This window comes from Macadamia integrifolia, unplaced genomic scaffold (genome assembly GCF_013358625.1).
Source record: "Macadamia integrifolia cultivar HAES 741 unplaced genomic scaffold, SCU_Mint_v3 scaffold_223A, whole genome shotgun sequence".
Lineage (NCBI taxonomy): Eukaryota > Viridiplantae > Streptophyta > Magnoliopsida > Proteales > Proteaceae > Macadamia > Macadamia integrifolia.
The window spans coordinates 176201-196019 of NW_024870649.1; the positions used below are offsets into that span (position 1 = coordinate 176201).

The 19819-nt window shown below is 39.7% G+C and overlaps 2 protein-coding genes across 5 annotated transcripts; one reads left to right on the forward strand and one right to left on the reverse strand.

The window, feature by feature from the left end:
• Positions 1-2837: 2837 nt before the first annotated feature.
• LOC122071423 (peptidyl-prolyl cis-trans isomerase-like) lies at positions 2838-15213 on the forward strand. Of its 2 annotated transcripts, none has more exons than XM_042635766.1 (7): positions 2838-3056; positions 3296-3520; positions 12535-12676; positions 12807-12895; positions 13454-13508; positions 13794-13879; positions 14890-15213. In XM_042635766.1, the coding sequence occupies exons 1-7, from the start codon at positions 3009-3011 to the stop codon at positions 15043-15045; spliced, it is 801 nt and encodes a 266-aa protein (XP_042491700.1). In that variant the 5' UTR covers positions 2838-3008; the 3' UTR covers positions 15046-15213. The 2 variants fall into 2 exon arrangements, with proteins under 2 accessions (XP_042491700.1, XP_042491701.1); XM_042635767.1 differs by having other exon boundaries at positions 12535-12592.
• A 387-nt stretch (positions 15214-15600) lies between these two features.
• Positions 15601-19204, reverse strand: LOC122071421 (uncharacterized protein C24B11.05). 3 transcript variants are annotated; one of them, XM_042635764.1, is made up of 8 exons: positions 18964-19204; positions 18330-18405; positions 18080-18145; positions 17842-17939; positions 17515-17640; positions 16695-17036; positions 16151-16216; positions 15601-16052 (listed from the first exon to the last, which is right to left on the reverse strand). In XM_042635764.1, the coding sequence occupies exons 2-8, from the start codon at positions 18382-18384 to the stop codon at positions 15882-15884; spliced, it is 924 nt and encodes a 307-aa protein (XP_042491698.1). In that variant the 5' UTR covers positions 18385-18405; positions 18964-19204; the 3' UTR covers positions 15601-15881. The 3 variants fall into 3 exon arrangements, with proteins under 3 accessions (XP_042491698.1, XP_042491697.1, XP_042491699.1); XM_042635763.1 differs by having other exon boundaries at positions 18930-19204; XM_042635765.1 differs by lacking the exon at positions 18964-19204 and adding an exon at positions 18645-18669.
• Positions 19205-19819: the final 615 nt, after the last annotated feature.

The window sequence follows — 19819 nt, forward strand, 5'->3', positions numbered from 1 at the left end:
AGACGGGGATGGTTATTTTCTTTTTAGATGATGATCTAGAAGGGGTACAGATGCCACATGATGATGTCCTGGTGGTCACCATGACCCTAGCCGATTGCAGAGTAAAAAGGATATTGGTGGATGACGGCAGCTCAGCTGATATCTTGTTCCTATAAGCTTTCCAAAAGATGGGCCTAGATAGAGAAAAGTTGAAGAAGGTTGAACACCCGTTGCCAGGCGCCCCGGTCAAAGTAGAGGGGTCAGTTGAGTTGCCAGTAAGGGCCGGCACCGAAGATAGCCAAGTAATAGTCATGATCAACTTCATGGTTGTGGACATCACTTCGGCATACAATGCCATATTGGGGAAAGTCGGCTTAAACCTCATAAAGGCCGTCATCTCCACACCACACCTCAAGATGAAGTTTCCAACCAAGAACGGAGTTGGCAAGTGTCGAGGTGATCAAGAGGCATCCTGTAAGTGCTACGCCACCACCTTATGGGGAAAAGAAAAGGCAGGTGAGGTGCTCCCGATAGAAGATCTGTGTGATAACACCAGTTATCAGAGGGAGAATCCCTTCACGAAGAAGTAACTCAAATCAATGAAGCTGTGAATTGATTCCGTCGGTAGGCAGTTGTACCACAACCTTGTCGCTCCTCTGAATGTCAAAGGCAAGGCGTGACACATGATGTTTTCTAAGACCCCGATGGAACTGCATTGCAACCTTGAATCCTTCAAGATGATCGATGGGGTCCCCCAACCCGTCATAGGTGTCATACTTAGGCAGACGAAACCCGACCGTGAGCGGTTCCCTCATAACTTCGTCAACTAGAGCCGTGTCATTAGAGAGGTCCAGCTCGCGAGTTCCTGTCTGGTTTTTGCTACACTTTTGGACTTCATCCTTTATGTCTTAGATCGTCTGCTTCAACCCTAGGTCTTTATGTCTTCGATTGTCTCCTTGGTGCAGTTCTTCTTGCCTAGCCCTGTGGAGCGTCGCATCCTTTCTTTGGGTGCTGGGCTTTCCCTTGTTGCTCGGTTCCGAGGATTCCAGCCAGACCTTATTGACCCTGAGCTACTTTGGTCCTTGTATGGAACTCGCTTTGGCTGGACATGGGAGCCTCGTGCTACCCCACTGGTCTTCTGAGGGACAACCTTGGAGACCTCTTTTATTATCTCGGCCATTCGGTCGTACTTCTCCTGAAGGGCGTCGAACTGCTCCTTAGTCACATATTCCTACGCCCTAAGAGGAGGTGGGGGATTACTATCTATGCGCACCAAATATCCGGCCCAACGTTGGTCCCTCGTGGCACCTTCCCTGTTGTTGTTTCCTCGTTCCTCACAGATGTCCACTGAGGGGGGGGGAGAGATTCTGAAGGCGCTCTCTCGCTCATATTTACGCTCGGCACTGCTCTTGTTTTCTTACAATTGTAGGTTTTTTCCACCATTACTTTGTCATTCCCACGGATGGCGCGAATCTATTGTTGCCAAAAATCTGTATGAGGTTGAGCGCCGATCTTGCACAAGCACAGCAGGCAGAGGCCCAGATGTGTCTCCGGGATTAGTCCTCCGATGCCCAAGTTAGAGATCGACAGAACAGTTTTTTCACAGGAGTAATGATGTGTGTGCCGACTTACCTCTCCCCTCTCCCTCGATCCCTTCTTATAGGATTCTCTCCTATAGGGTTTAGGGTTTTTGGGAGTCCCACCGGGATGCTTCTTCCCCCTTATCCGAGTCCTACTCGGAAACATCCTGCTCCCTTCGGGGGGAATATTCCCTATCTGGGTATCCTCTCCTCATGTAGTTTGAATCCTCGCGGCCTCTATCGGTTGGGTGACCGTGTCCTTCCCTCAGATGCCACGTGTTATTGCTTCACTGGGTGACTAATTCGGGAGTACCACCAACGGTGAGTCCAGATCTTGACTGGCGCTTTTCACCGTTGTCCTCAGAATGGTAGTGTTCTTGGTGTCGTGGGTATACGCCGGGAAAGTCCCATTGGATCTGGATTGCCATCATAGAGAAAGTGGGGCGGTGAGGGCGGTAGAGGACCCATATGACGGCGTCAGCGATGGTTGTGAGCAGGATCATAGTGATGATGAATCCCTCTAGAGACAACAGATGTAGCAACATCTCTGACGATTGTGACGGGGCTTGGGCTAGGGACAATAAATGGATAATGATTTTAATAACTTCGATTTTAGATCTCAACAGACCTGATAGAGCGGAAAGGGTGTTTAGTCTTTCACAAAAGGATCACAGATCACCAACCTGTTGGGGGTGGAATGGTGCATAAAAAAGGTTAGCCCATGTTCTTATATGTGGTGGTTGTCATCCACTAGCAGTAGAAAATGGTTGCAACAAACTTAGGATTTTGTGATTTAACTCTTCTCTCTCTTCTAATTTTCAAGATAAGGTTTCATGATTCAAGTTTCGAAGTCTTAAATTTTTATATTTTATTAAAGTTTTATGGCCTTAGATTTCATATTCTATTCAAGTTTTGAGAATACAAAGTCTTGATGGTTGAAATTGCAGTGAATGGGTCAGAGGCGTGTTGCAGCAGCGACACTAAGGATTGGTGTTGCATAAGCCCTATTTCGTCAGCTGTTTTCGTTAAGATAGGTTGGGATGGATAGTTATTAGATGGGTATTTTAGGTACTTCATATTTAGTAAGGGCATTTTGATATTAAAAAAAAAAAATTGTAATTGACATCAACAAATAAGGTATATTTCATAATAATGATTGAAAGCAGGGGGTTTGAGTCCAATTTGATAGAAGATAGAGGGTATTTTTATAATATTGACATTCTCCAGGGATGACGCTATAAATTACACTTAAAATAAAGGTTGAAGACAAATATGCCGAAGTATCACAGGTCCTATATCTGGTCTTATCACTGCACTGGCCACTGGGGGTTCTCGTAGCTGCTCCGCTCGGTGAGTCTCAGCTCTCAGGTCTCATATTCTGGTCTCATCACTGCACTGCGGTCTGGAGTTCTCGTAGCTCAGTTACAGTGTGTACCATCACCAGCTTTCATGGCTTCTGCATTCTCTTTCGGTCGGGTGTCCCGTTCTATGCTACAGGTCAGAGCTAGGGCTTTTCATCTCTTCTTTTTTTATTCAGGTATCAGGCTCCAAAGCTTCTTATACTTTGCTCGAATTTTCGAATGGATAATGCTCTATATTTCTTTACTTCAACATCAGTTGAAGAAACTTGAAAGCTCATTCTTACCAAAAAAAGAAAAGAAAAGAAAAGAAAACCTTGAAAGCTCATAATGTTCGTTTCTCGCATCATGAATCATGAGTCTCTAATGCGTTCGCAGGGAAGCTTCAGCAATGACATCCCGGATGTTCATGATTCACAAATGATTTCTTGGCGTGCGGCCGCACCAATTTGTTTTTCCCTGGCGCCAAGTCCAACAGTAAGCTGCCTTGGAAGAGGATTATCATCATGCTCTCAACATGCTTCACTCCCTCGTATTAAACAAATTTCTAAATTGACTTCAGTTCGACATCGGAGGATGGTGTGCATGAACTCTGTAGGAAAAGTAAGTGCTTGATTTGTCTAGTTTGCTAGTAGTATGTATTTTTGAGAAACTGATATACTCTGCACAGGTAAGTGAAAGTACTCAATTTTGTGGTTGTATGTAGGCTGAAAGGGATAATGTATACCAGATCCATGGGCTAAAGGAACGTTGTCTTTACTAGGAAGCATTATCAGAATGAGACCATTTTCCCGCTTTCTCAAAATATCGTCTTAAATATTTAAATTTTAGTGCATCATGAACAGATGGAGTTATTTTGAATAAACTCAGTCAATGTTGGGGAATTAACCATGAGGGACAACAACTTATGAAACCAACATTCAGCTGTGGTTCTTACTTCCCAAATAATATATCTCAAGATTGAAGCCCCTGGAAACACTTTTCACCTCAACATAATGTTTGAAAGCATTGAAAGTACCGAAAAGGTTGAAAACCTAGATTCTTTTTCTTATTTATTTAAATATGTTTGAACCTTGTCCCAACTCCCAAGGTGTGATGGTAAATGCCCGAGCTACCTGTGAAGGCAAGGGTCTGTGTCTGAAGGTAGCCACTTCGTGCCAAAAATGCAAAGGTTAGGGCCGACACCAATCCACCTCTCCTAGGACCCTGTGAAAGTGGGACTTGTACTGGGCATGGCCGTTTATTTGAACCTTGTTGCAAGGGCTCATCACTAAAGCTCAAAGTAAATTTAAATGGAAATTAACGTTATTATGGATTTTTATCTTCAGGACATTGTAAACTCTAACCAGCATAGCCTTAAACTGCAATTAGGGATTCTAGGTGATTATTGGAGCAGCAGCATAGTAATTCCTTGATTACACTATTAGTGGCAATCTTCATCATATAGATTGATTAAAACTAAAGACCAGAATACATGTATTTTGTAGTAGGTTATTCTTGTCCGCGCATAAATCAAACATGAAATGTATCTGTGAGTATTGTCCGAAAACATTAATTCTTTATGCATGACTCTACTTCCTTAGCATTTTTGAAAACTACCAAAACCTGTCACTTTGATGAAACTGGAATCAACAGTAATTCTGGTTTTGAACAGAATTGAGTATGATATTAAATAAGCACATTTGCTGCATTCCTTGCATGTCATTATATGACTCTTTAGAGGATCGGTATTCTTCCTCCTCATTTTCCTTCCGTTACATACATGCAACTGTGGAAATTGAGATAGATGAAGCTGAGTCGGTCTTGAAGTCAATTATTGTAGAATCCACATAATTCTATTTTGTTATATCATCGCAGAGAATGCAAGTTTAGTATTCAGATAGAGATGAACCGGATCCATATCTGAGTCTTTGGTCTAGTAAGATTTTGGGAAGTTTTGTTTATTTAGGAATATTATGTGATCTATTATTTTAAGTCTTTCCAAAGCAGTTGGATTCGTAGGATTTACAGTAGGAAATAGAGTCAGTTTGCAATTTGTTTCCCTGTTTATGGTAGGTTTGTATTTCAGTTGTGTTTCCTTTTCTCTATCTTTTCTTTTCTATAAATTACTGTAACCGATGGAGAACATAGATTTGAAGAATGGAATACTGAGTTGTTTGTGAGTGCCCTATGTGGGCAAAGAGTGTGTGCGATTCTCCTTCCCCTCCCCCCTTCCTTTATGTGATTCCCCTCTCTCTCTCTCTCTCTCTCTCTCCCTACAACTCTAAGTCTATCTCAGGGATTCTTTCTGTTTCCCTATTGGCCCTCTACCAACTTGGTATTAGAGCCGAATGATCCATCAACCTTTCTCCTTCCCCTTTTCCTTCCCCTTCCTAATGTAAATGCCATTTAATGAGCTTATTTTATTGCAAATAAGCCTCGGGTTGAGTTATGTATATGTTAGGCCTTTGATCCCATGGATTTTATTTGTAATGAGTCACTTTAATGGACCTAAAATATGGGTAGAAAGTAGAAAAACGAGATTTAATTCATTAGTTTAGTTAGAGTCCTGTTTTGAGTTTATATCATTTGTTATTTTGTTTCCTAATTAGAAGATAGTGGTAGTTTCTATTTTGCGTTAGTTGCTATTTTGAATTAACTTCTATTTTCATTAGTTGCTAATTTGAATTAGATTCTATTTTCATTAGTTTCTATTTTGTAACTTAAGTTAGTTTCCTTTTTGAAATTAGTTGGTAGTTTCTAATTTTGTTAAGCTTGGTTAGCAAGTTAGACACAAATTAGAAAGTCTTACTTCAGTCCATTAGTTTTCTTTTTTATTATGTCTTTGTGTCCAAGCAATGTAAGGCTATTTAAAGCCCATCAATTATAATGAGAAGACAGATTTGAGTTATTAAGAAAAGATGGCTGATGATGTTGTGCTGTGGGATGCAATTGGGTGAGATGCCCTAGGTGAGATGCGTAAAACCTAACCTTCTTCTTCCCCCTTCTCAACCCTCCATTGAATTCTTTATTTGCTTATTTTCATTTTATTTGTTTAGTGTGAGAGAATTTGAGAGCTGGAACCAAGCCTATTGGAGGACATCATCTCTATTTAGCCAGAATTTTAGATCCTGCCTAGGATTAGGATCACTTATGATTCTAGTTCTACATTATTTGGTATCACAGCCTAGTCAGACTAAGGATGGAGCCACGTGATTTTCAGAGAAAAATTACTTCATACATGTTCCTTGATTGGGTAAAGGAATTAAACGTCTACTTTGATTCCTACAACCTGACAGTGACACAACAACTTCGAGATGCTTGCTCCCAAATGAGTGATTGTGTTCAAATACAATGGAGAGTTCGTGAAAGGCAACTTCAAGCTCAAGGACGTGAGCTTAGAACATGGGAAGAGATGCAGTACGAGTTGACAGACATGTACCTATCTAAGCATGAACGAAGGATGTACTTCCCTCTACCAAGTTTTCAAAAGCCATTCTCAAGTCACAAGATTGCTATTGTCGAGAGAGAGGTAGTCATTGATGTTCTTATCAGAGAGATTAATGTGGATGAAGTCGAAAGCAACATAGTCACAATTGTGGACAAGGAGATCAAACCCAAGGAGAATGGTCCTTCAGCATCTGTGATGACTGTGAATAGCCAAGAGGAAGATCTTAAGGAGCTTGAGATTAAAATTGTGGAGGTCAAGGATACAGTAGTTGAAGGCGTTCATGTAGATGATCCTATGGATACATTTGAGGTTGTTGAAGCTGAGCATGTGGAGTTTGTCATCCCATTGAAGTATCTTGAAGATCGAGCTCTTCACATTTAGACTACATCCTTATTATCAAAGGGCAACTTGAATTTTTCTACGGCTTAAAGAGGTACATGCACCATGCTATAATCACCCTCACACTACAAAATTCGAGGTCGAATTTTTTTTAAGAGAGGGCGAATCGATGCAAATAAGTCATTTAATGGGTTTATTTTATTGCAAATAAGCCTCGGGTTGAGTTATGTATATGTTGGGCATTTGATCCCATGGGTTTTGTTTGTAATAGGTCACTTTAATGGGCCTAAAATATGGGTAGAAAGTAGGAAAACAAGATTTAATTCATTAGTTTAGTTAGAGTCTTGTTTTGAGTCTATATCCTTTGTTATTTTGTTTCCTAATTAGAAGATAGAGGTAGCTTCTATTTTGCATTAGTTGCTATTTTGAATTAGCTTTTATTTTCATTAGTTGCTAATTTGAATTAGATTCTATTTTCATTAGTTTCTTATTTTGTAACTTAGGTTAGTTTCCTTTTTGAAATTAGTTAGTAGTTTCTAATTTTGTTAAGCTTGGTTAGACACAAATTAGAAAGTCCTACTTCAGTCTATTAGTTTCCTTTTTTATTATGTCTTTGTGTCCAAGCAATGTAAGGCATCTCTTTTGTTCAATCTACCAACCGGCAACACTTGTGATCCTGTTCTGGAATTAATTCCTACTCTTCTAGCTGTGAATTAGTTTTACATTAATTGGTATTAGAGCCTACCATGGTTAGCATAGACGATCTCTACAAGGAGGTGATGAAATTTTCAGACCGTATGACTGCTCTTGAGAAAAAGTTTGGTGCCAAGCTTGGTCTCTTCTACCGTCCACCTCCAAATGATCCTATCATGATTCATGACAAAGAAATTTTGAAAGAGGTACAACAAGAATTAAATAGTCCTCCCAAAGAGGTCTATGTTGGGGGATTCAAAGTAAAGAAGGCCGAGTTGATTGTAGACGACCACCAAGAAGAAGTCCGACAAGATCGACGTTGCACCAGAGTTTCAAAAGGAGGAGATCAAGAATATGTCAGACGAAATTTATGGGGATACAATGTTCAATGAAAAATAAGATTTTAGACTTGATACATCAAGTTCATTATGCCGCCGGAATTTTCTGAAGAGCGAGAGCCACAACTTCAAAACTTTGTTCCAAAAACTCGTGAGCTGCAGGAGTATTGTTTTGGGTTGAAACTGGATGTGCACCACACCAAGATTGTCCTTAAACTATACAAAACTTGAGGTCAAGTTTTTTTTAAGACGGGGCGAGTTGATGCAGATCAAAGCCTTAGAAGAAGAGGGCTGGGGAAAAAAAAGATTTTTTACTGTTCACATGAACAGTACCCACATGAACAGTAACTAATGTGGGTCCCACTGCTAGCTCGTAATGTGGAGAAGGCTTGAAGAAAATTTCCTCTTGATTCGTGGGTCCCATGGCCAGCTCGCATGGAGGAGTTAGGCTGAAAGATTTTAGGAAATCTATGATTGATGTAGTTTCCATTTTTATATTTCCTTCCAATAGTTAGGAACATATTATTTAGCTAGTTTCTAATTTTAGTTTTTACTTTTAGAAAAAAGGAATTATATAATTTATTGGGTTTCTATCTTTGTAAAAGGGGGAGGGATTTGATTTGATTTGTAATTAGTTTCCAAATAGGATAATATCTAGTTGTAAGGGGATTCCTTTCCTTTCCATGTAAGGAAGGATCCAATTTTGTAAATTAAAGTTTATAAATAAAGGAAGAAGGCTGATCTACAACTCACGATTGAATGACAAAAAAAAAAGAGGCTTTTTTGTTGGAAAACTGTGGGATGCAGTGCTGTGAGAGACAACTTAGGTGAGATGCCCTAGGGAAGAGTGAGATACTCGACCCAACCTATCCCCCTTCCCCCCCTCTCTATTTTCTGTTTATTTCTTTCTCTCTATTTTAATTTCCTTGGTATCAATCAAGTCCCAACATCTGTTGCCATTGCAAGATTTGAGAACACAGGTGTAAGACCTACGCCATCTCTTTTGTTCAATCTACCAACTGGCAACACTTGTGATCCTGTTCTGGAATTAATTCCTAGTCGTCTAGTTGTGAATTAGTTCTACATTACTTCCCCTTCCCCTTCCCCTTCCTCTTTCTTGTTTAGGCAAAGACAACTGTTCTGCTGAGGTTGAGTAAAAAAAAACAAAAAAGCTAAAGAGGAAATATCACTCCCCTCGCTTGAATTATAGCGAAATGTCAAGTTCCCCTTACACTTTTTCAAAAATATCACTCTCTTCCCCCTAAACTCAAAGATTCTATCTATCGTCCCTCACCTTTTGAAATGGTTGTTTAGTCAGCGAATTTTTTTTTTCTTAATACCTAAACTACCCCCATACTTGTTCCTAACCCATAATTGGCTGAGTGTGTGGTTTGTACCGTCTAGCTTGCTTACTACTGCGATTGCCCATTGTTTGCTTGCAAACTCTCCTCTGAGCTTGTCAGTGGCCTTCTATTAGGCCAAAGCTGCCTCCTCAACGGTGTCGAAAGTGCCACTGCCAAGCTAAGGCTGAGTACGCCATTTCCCCCGATGCCATTGTCTCACCCGTCTGTAGAGCTTCGTGGGTTTTGGTGGTGAACCCGCTGCCTTCATCAGGATTGCTTTTGGGCTGAGGAAATTCAAGGAATGTTGCTACTGTTGTTGCTGCTGCTGCTGCTGCCATTGCCTTAGCTTCTGGTTGTGCATGGAAGCTGCGGCTAGGGCAGCCATGGGTCAAAGTAAACTCCAACCCTGCAGCTTAAACCCCTAAAAATGCAAATATTATCATCAGAACAGAAAATCTCACATACCCTCCTCATTAAGAGACAAACATAACTCCCAATTATGATGAACAAACACATCAACAGCAATACCACCAAGCGAGACCAGAACTTATTGAGTCTCCACAGCTCACCCATTTCGATTCCGATAGGACCAATGAAAACTCCTCAGGTAATCCAATTGCATATGGAATGGAAATAAAGAAAGCTCGTTTAATTTGGAAACAATTTTCCAAAAAAAAAAAAAAAAAGAAAGGGAAACCAAATTTTCAAGTTTCGGAGTAAACTAAGTACATAGAAGAGAGAGAGAGAGAGAGAGAGAGAGAGAGAGAGAGAGAGAGAGAGAGAGAGAGAGAGAGAGAGAGAGAGTTAATTAAGCCCTATTGAAGAACCTGATTGCTCAGGACAAGTTGGCCGTGGATCGAGAACTTTGGAGAAAACATTTGGATGGTCGATGTCAAGCAAGGGGTAAAGTTGGGGTTGAGAAGAGAAAAAACCAGAAAGGGTAATAATAATAAGAAGTCGGTGATGATGAAGAAGGAGATGGTGTGGTTGTTGAAGAGGTAGAAGGGTTATAGAGGAGGTTGATTCAACTACTACAGTTTAAAATATCCATAAATACTGCCATGACTTCCAAAAAAACTCGTCTAAGTATTTTTTTTTTCCTCCTTTCAAAATCCAAAAAAACAAACCCAAAAACCAAATCTGTGAAAGACAGATATCGATGATAGAAAGGGATACGGAGAAGCGGGAATCAGAGAGGGGGGATGAACAAGAAGACGATCAACCAGTGAGCGCCTTGAAGAAATCACAGAAATTAGTTTCCAATCGTAGTTGTAACTCACAAGTGAGTTCGACGGTCCCAGTCGTGCTTCAGCCGATTATGGGTTTGGAACAAGTATGGGGTAGTTTAGGTATTAAGAATTTCTTTTTGCTGACTTAACAACCATTTCAAATGGTAAGGGATGATAGATAGAATCTTTGAATTTAGGGGGAGGGGAGTGATATTTTTGAAAAATTCTAGGGGGAACTTGATATTTCATCATAGTTCAGGGGATGGGAATGATATTTCCTCAAAAATAAATAAAAAACGTCTCTGTTCAAAACAGAGAAGTCGAGTCACCCTAAAAACAACCCAACCCCTTCTTTGATGTCATAGAAACCTTTTCCCTCTTCCCTCTCCCACTAAAATCATAACACACCCTTTCGTTTCCCACAGAACAACCCTCCACTCCCCTATTTCATTCCCCAAAAAAAAAAGAATTTTTTTGACCACCCTCCACCCCTTTCAAAAGGGTTCCATCAGCAGCAACCAAAGAAAGAAAAAAAAAAGGAGAGAAGAGAGCAAAAAGCAGAGAACCAAAAGGAGAATACATATCTGAGTTCGAAAGTCCACCAACTACGAGTTTTCTTCCCCATATCAACACCTTCCGTCGCAATCACCGCCTCCTTGCAATCAAAGTTGAAGTCACGCAGCCTTCCCACTCCAAGAAGCCCCTCTCTGCTAGTTTCCATCTCCAGGAAGGAGAAGAATCCCCTCTATCATGATTCCGAATACAAACCTGGCCAATGGATCTGACTCTCATACTGGAGATCCGTCAACAAATGCAATTATTACAAGAGAAGCTTGATGAGACTCAACAACATTGTCGTGAGACTCCGCGACAATGCATGGACCCTCAAGGACCAAGTAGCATTTTCCTTCAACAACTTGATCTCAGTCATTGAGCAACAGATGGACGAGCCAGAAGACAAACCACCAATGATAGAAGACGAGATCGTGTTGATGCTCGTCACCTCATTGGAGATCAACTTGTGGAAAAATTTATATTGGCTGATCTCTTGAGTGAACCGACTGATTTTATTTTTCCAATTACTTCAACAATGAACTCGTTGTGGGTTTCATCCCATTCGATTTTGGTTTTAATGGTGACTTCGTACAAGCAAGTATAGATGCCGATCGATTGGTGTTGATTTTCTCGTTTATAAAACTCGTCCACGAGTTTTTCTCAATATCGAGTGAATTGATGCAGGTGCAAACCTGTGGACCGATTCAAACTCATTTGGTTATCTAGATAGAGATGAACCGGATCCATATTTAAGTCTTTGGTCTAGTATGGTTTAAGGAAGTTTTATTTATTTAGGAATATTATGTGATTATTTATTTGAAGTCTTTTATTTCCAAAATGGTAGGATATGTAGGATTTAGAGTAGGAAATAGAGTCAGTTTGCAATTTGTTTCCCTGTTCAGGGTAGTTCCTATTTCAGAACCGATGGAGAACATAGATTAGAATGGAATAGTGAGCTGTTTGTGAGTGCGCTATGTGGCCAAAGAGTGTTTGTGCGATTCTCCTTCCCCCTCCCCCTTTCTTCATGCAATTTTCCCTCTCTCTCCCTACAACTCTGAATCCATCTCGGGATTCTTTCCCTTTCCCTAGAATCCCTACCGGCCCTCCACCACAATTAGTTCAAAATCCTGCTGGAGCCATAGAGCTTGTTTATCTTCTGAGGCTGCGAGATCCTTTATGTGGTGGAATCATATCTTCAACTCAAAACAGATTCATACAGGCACTGGCTCTTCACTACTTTGCCTTCTGATGTCCTAGATGTTGAACCAGCCTCACCTGTGCAAAGGAATCTCTTATTGTAAACACTCCGTGTGAATTGTCTTCTGAGATTCCTCAGATTGTCTTCTAAGATTCCTAAGAGCTTGGAATATTTTTGTGAGATCCCAACATCATGAAATTTCCGCCTTGTGAACTTTATTATTTCCTCCAGGAGGAACTTCGATAAAATTTTATTAAACAAATATTTCGAAGGAGCTCTTTGTGCTTCAAGCATCCTTTGTCAATCTCTGCAGTCTTGTAGGAATGTGAATTTTGACTGCTAAATTTGGAATTAATGGATATTATAATTGATATTCCTTTGCAATGTGATTGTCCTAATGCATGTTAGTCCATTTCTCGTTCTCTTCAATTTTTGGTTGAATGAAGTTAAATTCTATTTTGGTTTAATTTGACTCTTACCATGCCATTATAGGGAGTAGAGCTGCAAGCAAAAGTAACAACAAAGTGCTTCTTTGATGTAGAAATTGGAGGTGAGCCTGTGGGTAGAATTGTAATGGGCCTATTTGGGGAAGTAGTTCCAAAAACTGTTGAGAATTTCCGTGCCCTATGTACAGGCAAGCTTTTTTTCTATGCTCCTGCAAATTCCGAAGGCTTTTTTTTTTCTTCCTTAGATGGAAGCATTTTTCTCTAACTTCTATGGTAGCTACATGATACTGGACTAATTTGCAGCATGTTGACTTGCAGGAGAGAGAGGTTATGGCTATAAGGGTTGCTCATTTCATCGTATTATTAAAGATTTCATGATCCAGGGAGGTGACTTTACTGAAGGAGATGTGAGTCTTAGATTGTCTTATTGAGGACAGGCTAGGCTTCTAAATTTCTAACGCTAAACTATAGGGAAAGGTTCGGATTGGTTTGGGGTTACAAATTATAAGAGAACAAGAAAATACTAGAAATAAAAAACTGCTTGGGACTGAGAAGTAACTGTTAACAGTAACCTTGAGAAAGAAGAAGAAGAAAGAGAAAAGATAAAGGGGACAAAGGGAGAGAATTATGTGAGCACATCTCAAATACTATACAATTTTATTCCATCACTTTCTTCACCATAAATGTAGGGATCACATCCATATATAGTCTAGCTGTACAAGGCTCCTAACTTCAATCACATCTCCAAGGGGGAAAACGATCATTAAAGATTTTTGGATCAACTTATGACTCATCTAAATACTTTAAAAAAAAAATCAAGGTTCTTAAAGACTTTAGAAGGTAAAGTTGCTTTGTTCTTCACTCCCGATTGCATAATGTCTTTCTACACTATATAGGGAAGAAGTCTCACTGTATCTTGAATAACAGCAGTTTCCTGAATAAGGTCTGGTTTTGATTGGGTACAGGGTACTGGAGGAATCAGTATCTATGGCCCTCGTTTTGAAGATGAGAGCTTCACCTGTAAGTACTGAATCGTGATATGAAGCAGTTCAGTTAGGAACACATGCCTCTTCATAGTCATGACATGTGGGAAACTTCTTTGGCTAGAATTCTCGAGCCTGGCTCACAGTGTAGAGTATGCTTAGTGCTTATACCATGCATTGTGAACTTGTGCCTCTTGTCTCGTAATTTTTTCGTTTACAGAATGACAACTTAGTTGAAAAGGTCTTCCAAGCCATTTGTCATTTGTCTGGTTCCTGTAGTATCTAAGCTACCTATTCTGTTAATCTTTGTGCCATTTTGCAGTGAATCACATCGGACCTGGAGTGTTGAGCATGGCTAATGCAGGTCCGAATACCAATGGGAGTCAATTTTTCATTTGCACAGTTAAGGTAGCGCGGCTTTCTCATTTCCCCAAAATGAACTGCCATTTCCTATTGGTTGTTAATATTGTTCTTGTGATCTAGTATTAGTTTCTCTCCTGCCTGCACTAGTCTGGGAATTTTATAACCTGCTCTTGATGGAAGTGTGGCTGTTGTGAATTGTGATTACATTGATTTTCAAGCTTGTAGATGTCAACTCTCTGGGACATCAAAGGACTGTTTACAATGGTATGGTTGACTTGGAAAAAAACCAAGTTTCTGAGAGTCCGAGCCTCTGAGACAGTTGCAAAATAGTCAAATAAACAGTGTTGCAGTATGTGTGCAGGGAAGTTGCCACCTTGAAGATTTTATATACCAAAAGAACCTTTGGATGGGTGTGGCCACTTGATCTATTACTGAGTTTGGGTAGTAAGGATATAGCAAATAATCCTGAAAGAGGGATTCTAAGAGTTTTATGGATACAATCTCGTGGGGTTATTCTGCATTATGATCGCATGTTGACTCACTAATTCTGGTTTCATTCACTTCAAACCCCAAGGGGGTAGCCGAGTTGGAAAGGGACCTTCGACTCAGGAAGCGTGTGGTTTTCAGTTCGACTCCTCTAACCTCCTTGGGGCTACTCACACAGAGGTGTTTAGTGCTCTTCACTGCTTTCAGTGAAAGTTGAATGGTTCTCATTCAACCCCAGTATGACCCGGTCCATGCAGTTGTGGGGTCAGTATGGGCCGCGGGACTAGTCAGGCCTTCGATACCCATAGGTAGTAAACCAAAAAAAAAAAAAAAAAAAAAAAATAGTTCCATTCACTTCTACCTATGGAAAGCACCATATATTTGATCGTCAGATTTAATGTTTCATCATCCAACCAGCCCTACCTCCACCACCCACCACATTATTTGGTTCAGAACATTCAGAATTAGGAAATAAATAATTAATTTTGTAGTTTATATGCTAGAACAACGATTCATCTAGTTCCTGTTGTAATGAAAATATGTTGATCTTGTTGATTTGCATTTTGTAGACTCCATGGTTGGATAAACGTCATGTTGTTTTCGGGCATGTCATTGAGGGAATGGAAGTCATGCGGAAGCTTGAATCCCAAGAAACTAGTAGATCAGATGCCCCGCGGTTACCTTGCAGGATTGTTAACTGTGGGGAGCTGCCCATGGATAGCTGATTATAAGGCTGACTCGATGCCAACTTGGGACTAAAATTTTCTGTTAAACAGCCTTGGTTTTTGTTTTGCTTGCCTTTCTCATAGTGTGTTCAACTTAGACTACCATGTGAGTGTGAATTCAGAATCTTTCTTTGCTTATAAAACGCCAGGCTGATGTTTCTTGTGCAATTCTGTTCCCATGATGTTATTGTTGATTAATAGCATATACAAGCATATGAGATACCGCACATAGAATCGATGCATTACGTCAAACATTTGATGTAACAGCACCATCATGTATCATGCATGTGGTTAAGAGAGTTGATGACCAGAAAAGGTCATGAGAATTGATGCTTGCTAATCAATGTCCAGCCCCACTTCCACAACCAACTGTGGTATTTACTGATTTGATCTCCCGGTCTTCAAATAATTGAAAGATTGGGTTAATTTAATTAAATTATTTTTCCTCTTAATTTTCTCTTTGCTGCCAGTATTGAAGATGATAATAACTTTTATAGGTATCATAGGATTGGTGCCCTAACGATTAGGGGATTATTAGAGCAGAGTTCTTCCATCTTTGATGCTAATTAATCTTATTACCTAAAGCACAAAAGCACTTTAATTAACATCAGTTCCTTGCAAGGAAAAGGGAATCTACACCAACTGTACATGCACATGATATTCGACGGGGCCTGATACATGATATTATTATGGAGGAAACTCGTAAGCAAAGGACTAAAATGTATACTGGTAAAGCTAGTGGAGCAGTACTACTGTAAGTATGAAGAATTTGATTTGATAAAGAGGTAGCTAGCTGAGCTCATTCAGATTGGTTGCTTATAAGGGTACAGAATTATCTAAGCAAGGACAAAAGTTTGGACAGCAGTGGATTGATGAAGAATCTGGCCCAACTCATGATCTCCACCACTGTCACCTTCACCTTCCCATATCTCAGGCACTGCTTCTTTAATGTTGTGAATGCTACTCAAAGCAAGGTCCGCACCTGGAACAAGTTCGGAGCTGCCCACCTGCATGCCAATGCCCTCATTCCTATTAATAAGATCCCTTTAAATTTATGGCATATGAAGCAAGCAAGAGTAATTAATGACGATCGATAATAACTTACAATGACTGTATGAAGTCCTGCTGCCTTCCCACTCGCAATGTTTCGAACACTGTCATCAAAGAAGATCTTTGTTTTTTTTTTGGGGGGGGGGGGGTTGGGGAGGAGTAATGATTAGCATTAATTGAGGCAAAAAAACAGTATACCTAAGGTTGTTGCTTTCATTCCATGGATGGAATTTTATGGAAGGGTATTATTTGCTAACCTCACAGTCACAGGTTACGTAGGGATCCTGGGCATTTGGAACCCCATGATATTAACTGAGGTTGGTATTTTTCTTCCCCCTCCGTTCTTTTCTAAAATTCATGTATATCTAAGCGAGAGGGTTCTCTGAGAAAGCAAAGTATTCTACATCTTCTCACACTGATTGTTTTAATCAATATTTCACTCTTTAAAAAGAAAAATTAATAATATAATAATTCATGTGAAGAGGCACAATATACACTTTGAACTCAAAGAACCTTTTCCCATATATATATATAAGCAAAAATAAGTAATGAGCTGAAGAGGGAGGAAATTAGGAACTGAGGATAAGCATTGTGTTTACCGTCTTGTTGGGGTCGACGTTTGCTATTTTAATAGCAGCTTCAAAGGCTTCAGGAGAGGGTTTACATATGATCCGTGACTTGGAAAATTCACCATTACATGTAGTCTCAGATTCTATTTTCGGTAACAACACACAATCATCATCACCACCACCACCACTCAAGTGATAATCATCATCACCGCCATCAACACCATCACCACCATCACTACCCAAGTGATCATCATCATAGGATTGTAGAGGTGGATTTAGGGTCTCGAAGCATATAATGCCTTCAAAACAATCTTCCAAACCCAAACCTTTTAGAACTTGAGCTGCATGAGCTTTGTCAGCATTGGTGAAAATCTGCAGAAGACTTGCCCAGTGGATCAACCATGCAAATTGATATTATAGTATTTTAAACTATATTTTATCTTGGATGGTAGAGATAATAGACCATATATATTATCAGATCAAATAACAGATATCAACAATAATAATATTCTTTCACTCTTCATTCATGGTATGTGTGTGTATATATATAGAGAGAGAGAAAGAGAGAGAGAGAGAGAGGGGGGGGGGATTTTCTTATTACTGACGCACCCCTCGAGATGTTAAATAAGTTGTGACTTAAATGTTTTGCCTTTTTTGGTATGTTACATGAAGTTTCCTGATGCGGGCATCTAAGGATTCCCTCTAAGGATTACCCATTCCAATCTTTCGATGGAGGGGGTATTTCAGACATGGAACAATGAAATGTGTGGAGTATGCAAAAGTGATTCACATATTGGCGTTGTGTGAATTTTTTTCCCATATATATTAACGAAACGGTGGCAGGACATACAATTTTACGTTGTGGCATGGAAAGTAGAAGGTTCCTCAAGATTGGATCAGGTTTGAGAGTGTCATAGGGTAATCTGCCATGAACATATGCATGAAATTCGTCATCGTCAAATTCATACCCCATTGCCTGCGCACAACATCCAAAAATTGATCAGCATTAATCAGATCCTACTATTGATTAATTTGAAATCCTAGTAAACTAATTAATTAAATTGATTAATGCATATTAGAATGAATAAATGATTAATCTTGAGCTATGGTTCAATTCGTTCTAGCTAGTTACCTAGTAGCTTCTATATATATAGTATCCATACGGTACTTAAATTACCTTGAGGCCAGCCATCGTTGTGCCATACTCTTTGTACAGCTCCAAGCACATCCTGGGCACCTCACTTTCTTCTATTTGCAAGTGTTGCAGCATGTACTCTGACAAAACATTTACACATGCTTATAAAATTCCTCATTAATTGATTGTTAAAGTAATTAAGTAACCCTAATGTATAATAATAATAATCCAATTTCCAATAACAACATCTATACAACATCATCATCATTCAAATACATACCTTGTATGTTCTTGCGACAAGCGAGGTTGAGACCGGCACTCATGGGATACAAAGTATCATCCATATCTGAGAAACAAAGAGAACCATCAAATTAAATTAACCATTCAAATATCCTTGTATTTTCTCAATTGAAATATAAAAGAGGAGAAGAAAGATTATAACAAAAAAGGGAATGACTAATGAAAGAAGAAATTTCCAAGTGTAAATGAGTCTGGAGATAGATGGGAACAGTAGGAGGGATTGGACATACCAAACAGTAAGCACTCATATTTGGATCCATGCGACGGACTCCCATCACCATCCATCCTCTACAACAATAATAAGCCCTGCAAAATGTTCCCAAACCCACTCAATTGTGTTTATTTAAGATCTGTTCGGGCTTTTGGAGTGGACTAACAAGTAAAAATGTAGACAAGTGAACAAGAAAATAAACTAAGAACAAACTGATGTCAGTCTCTATTTATTTATTTATTTTTTTCTTCTAGGTTTCAGGGAAGTCCTTTTAATATTATTACAAGGGAATATTAAGAACACTGTCTTAGGACGTCTCGGCCTAGAAAATCACCTTACAGATTTCCAATTTTTGCGATATCTGTTGAAAATTTTGAGGAAAGAAAAAACGAATATAAGAGGGAAGCAGAAGAAAAGAGAGAATTCCTTCCTTCCCCCTATAACAAACCCAACATCAAAACGGTGGAAACAAACAGACGCAGATAAGCTATGATCAATATCAAATGGAAAACCATCAGATGTAGATTTTTTTTTTTTTTAATAAAAAAAAAAAAAAAAAAAATTGACAAGGACGACGAAAATAACAAAATTAAAGGGACCTAACACACACACACATTACCTTCAAGAAACTAATTAAGAAAGAAATCGCTTACAATCAGAAGGAAGGCACAATCCAGAAGTTGGGCAGGGGAGACCTAGTTATATAGTATATGAATGCCAAAAAAGAAAGTGGGTTGGGGAACCCAATACCTCCCTCCACCCCTTGAGAGGAATGTGGTGGGAGGGGACACTTGGGAATATCATCTGATATTCTGATGTGGTGAGCATATTTCATATTCTTTATAAGGTTCTTGGTTGCCTCTGGTTGCTGGCTACTTCCTAGGGAGAGAGGTGAGGTATCTTCCCAGGAAAATTCACAATTGTTTTCGTTTTTGTTACTTTGAAAAACACCCCCCCCCCCGGGTATGGTGCTATATCATGTTTTTTGTTACTGGTCGTTTTCTGTGATGCTCCAATTCCCTATTCCTTAAAATAATTAAATATTCCCATCTCATGGCGCATGCTGACATGACATGACATGCCATGCATGTTGGACACCCCAACCACCCACCAGACTCTGCATTCGCTTTCCCACAATTCCCCTCCCCCTTCATTTGTTTTGGAGGGGAGGGTTTGGGGAATTTTAGCTTCTGATATGGATAGTGTAGGCAATATGGATTAAGAATTGATGGTGGGGTGGATGGCTTATCCGGCATGGCAATGCTGATAATCCACCTCTCTCTTTCCTCTTTTTTCCTTTCGGTTCTATTCTTCTTTTCCTCATTCTTGTTTTCCCCTTTTGGTTTTGGGTGGATTACTATGATTATCCATTAACCATGCGGGGATTAGATGTCGGAAAGGTTTACAATTAGGTTTTAGGGGGTCAGAGTGGGAGGGTTCTGTAGAGTGTAAACTCGGGTAGTGCTTTCTTTACTTTCCATAAGCAACCGAAACATTATAATAATGAGA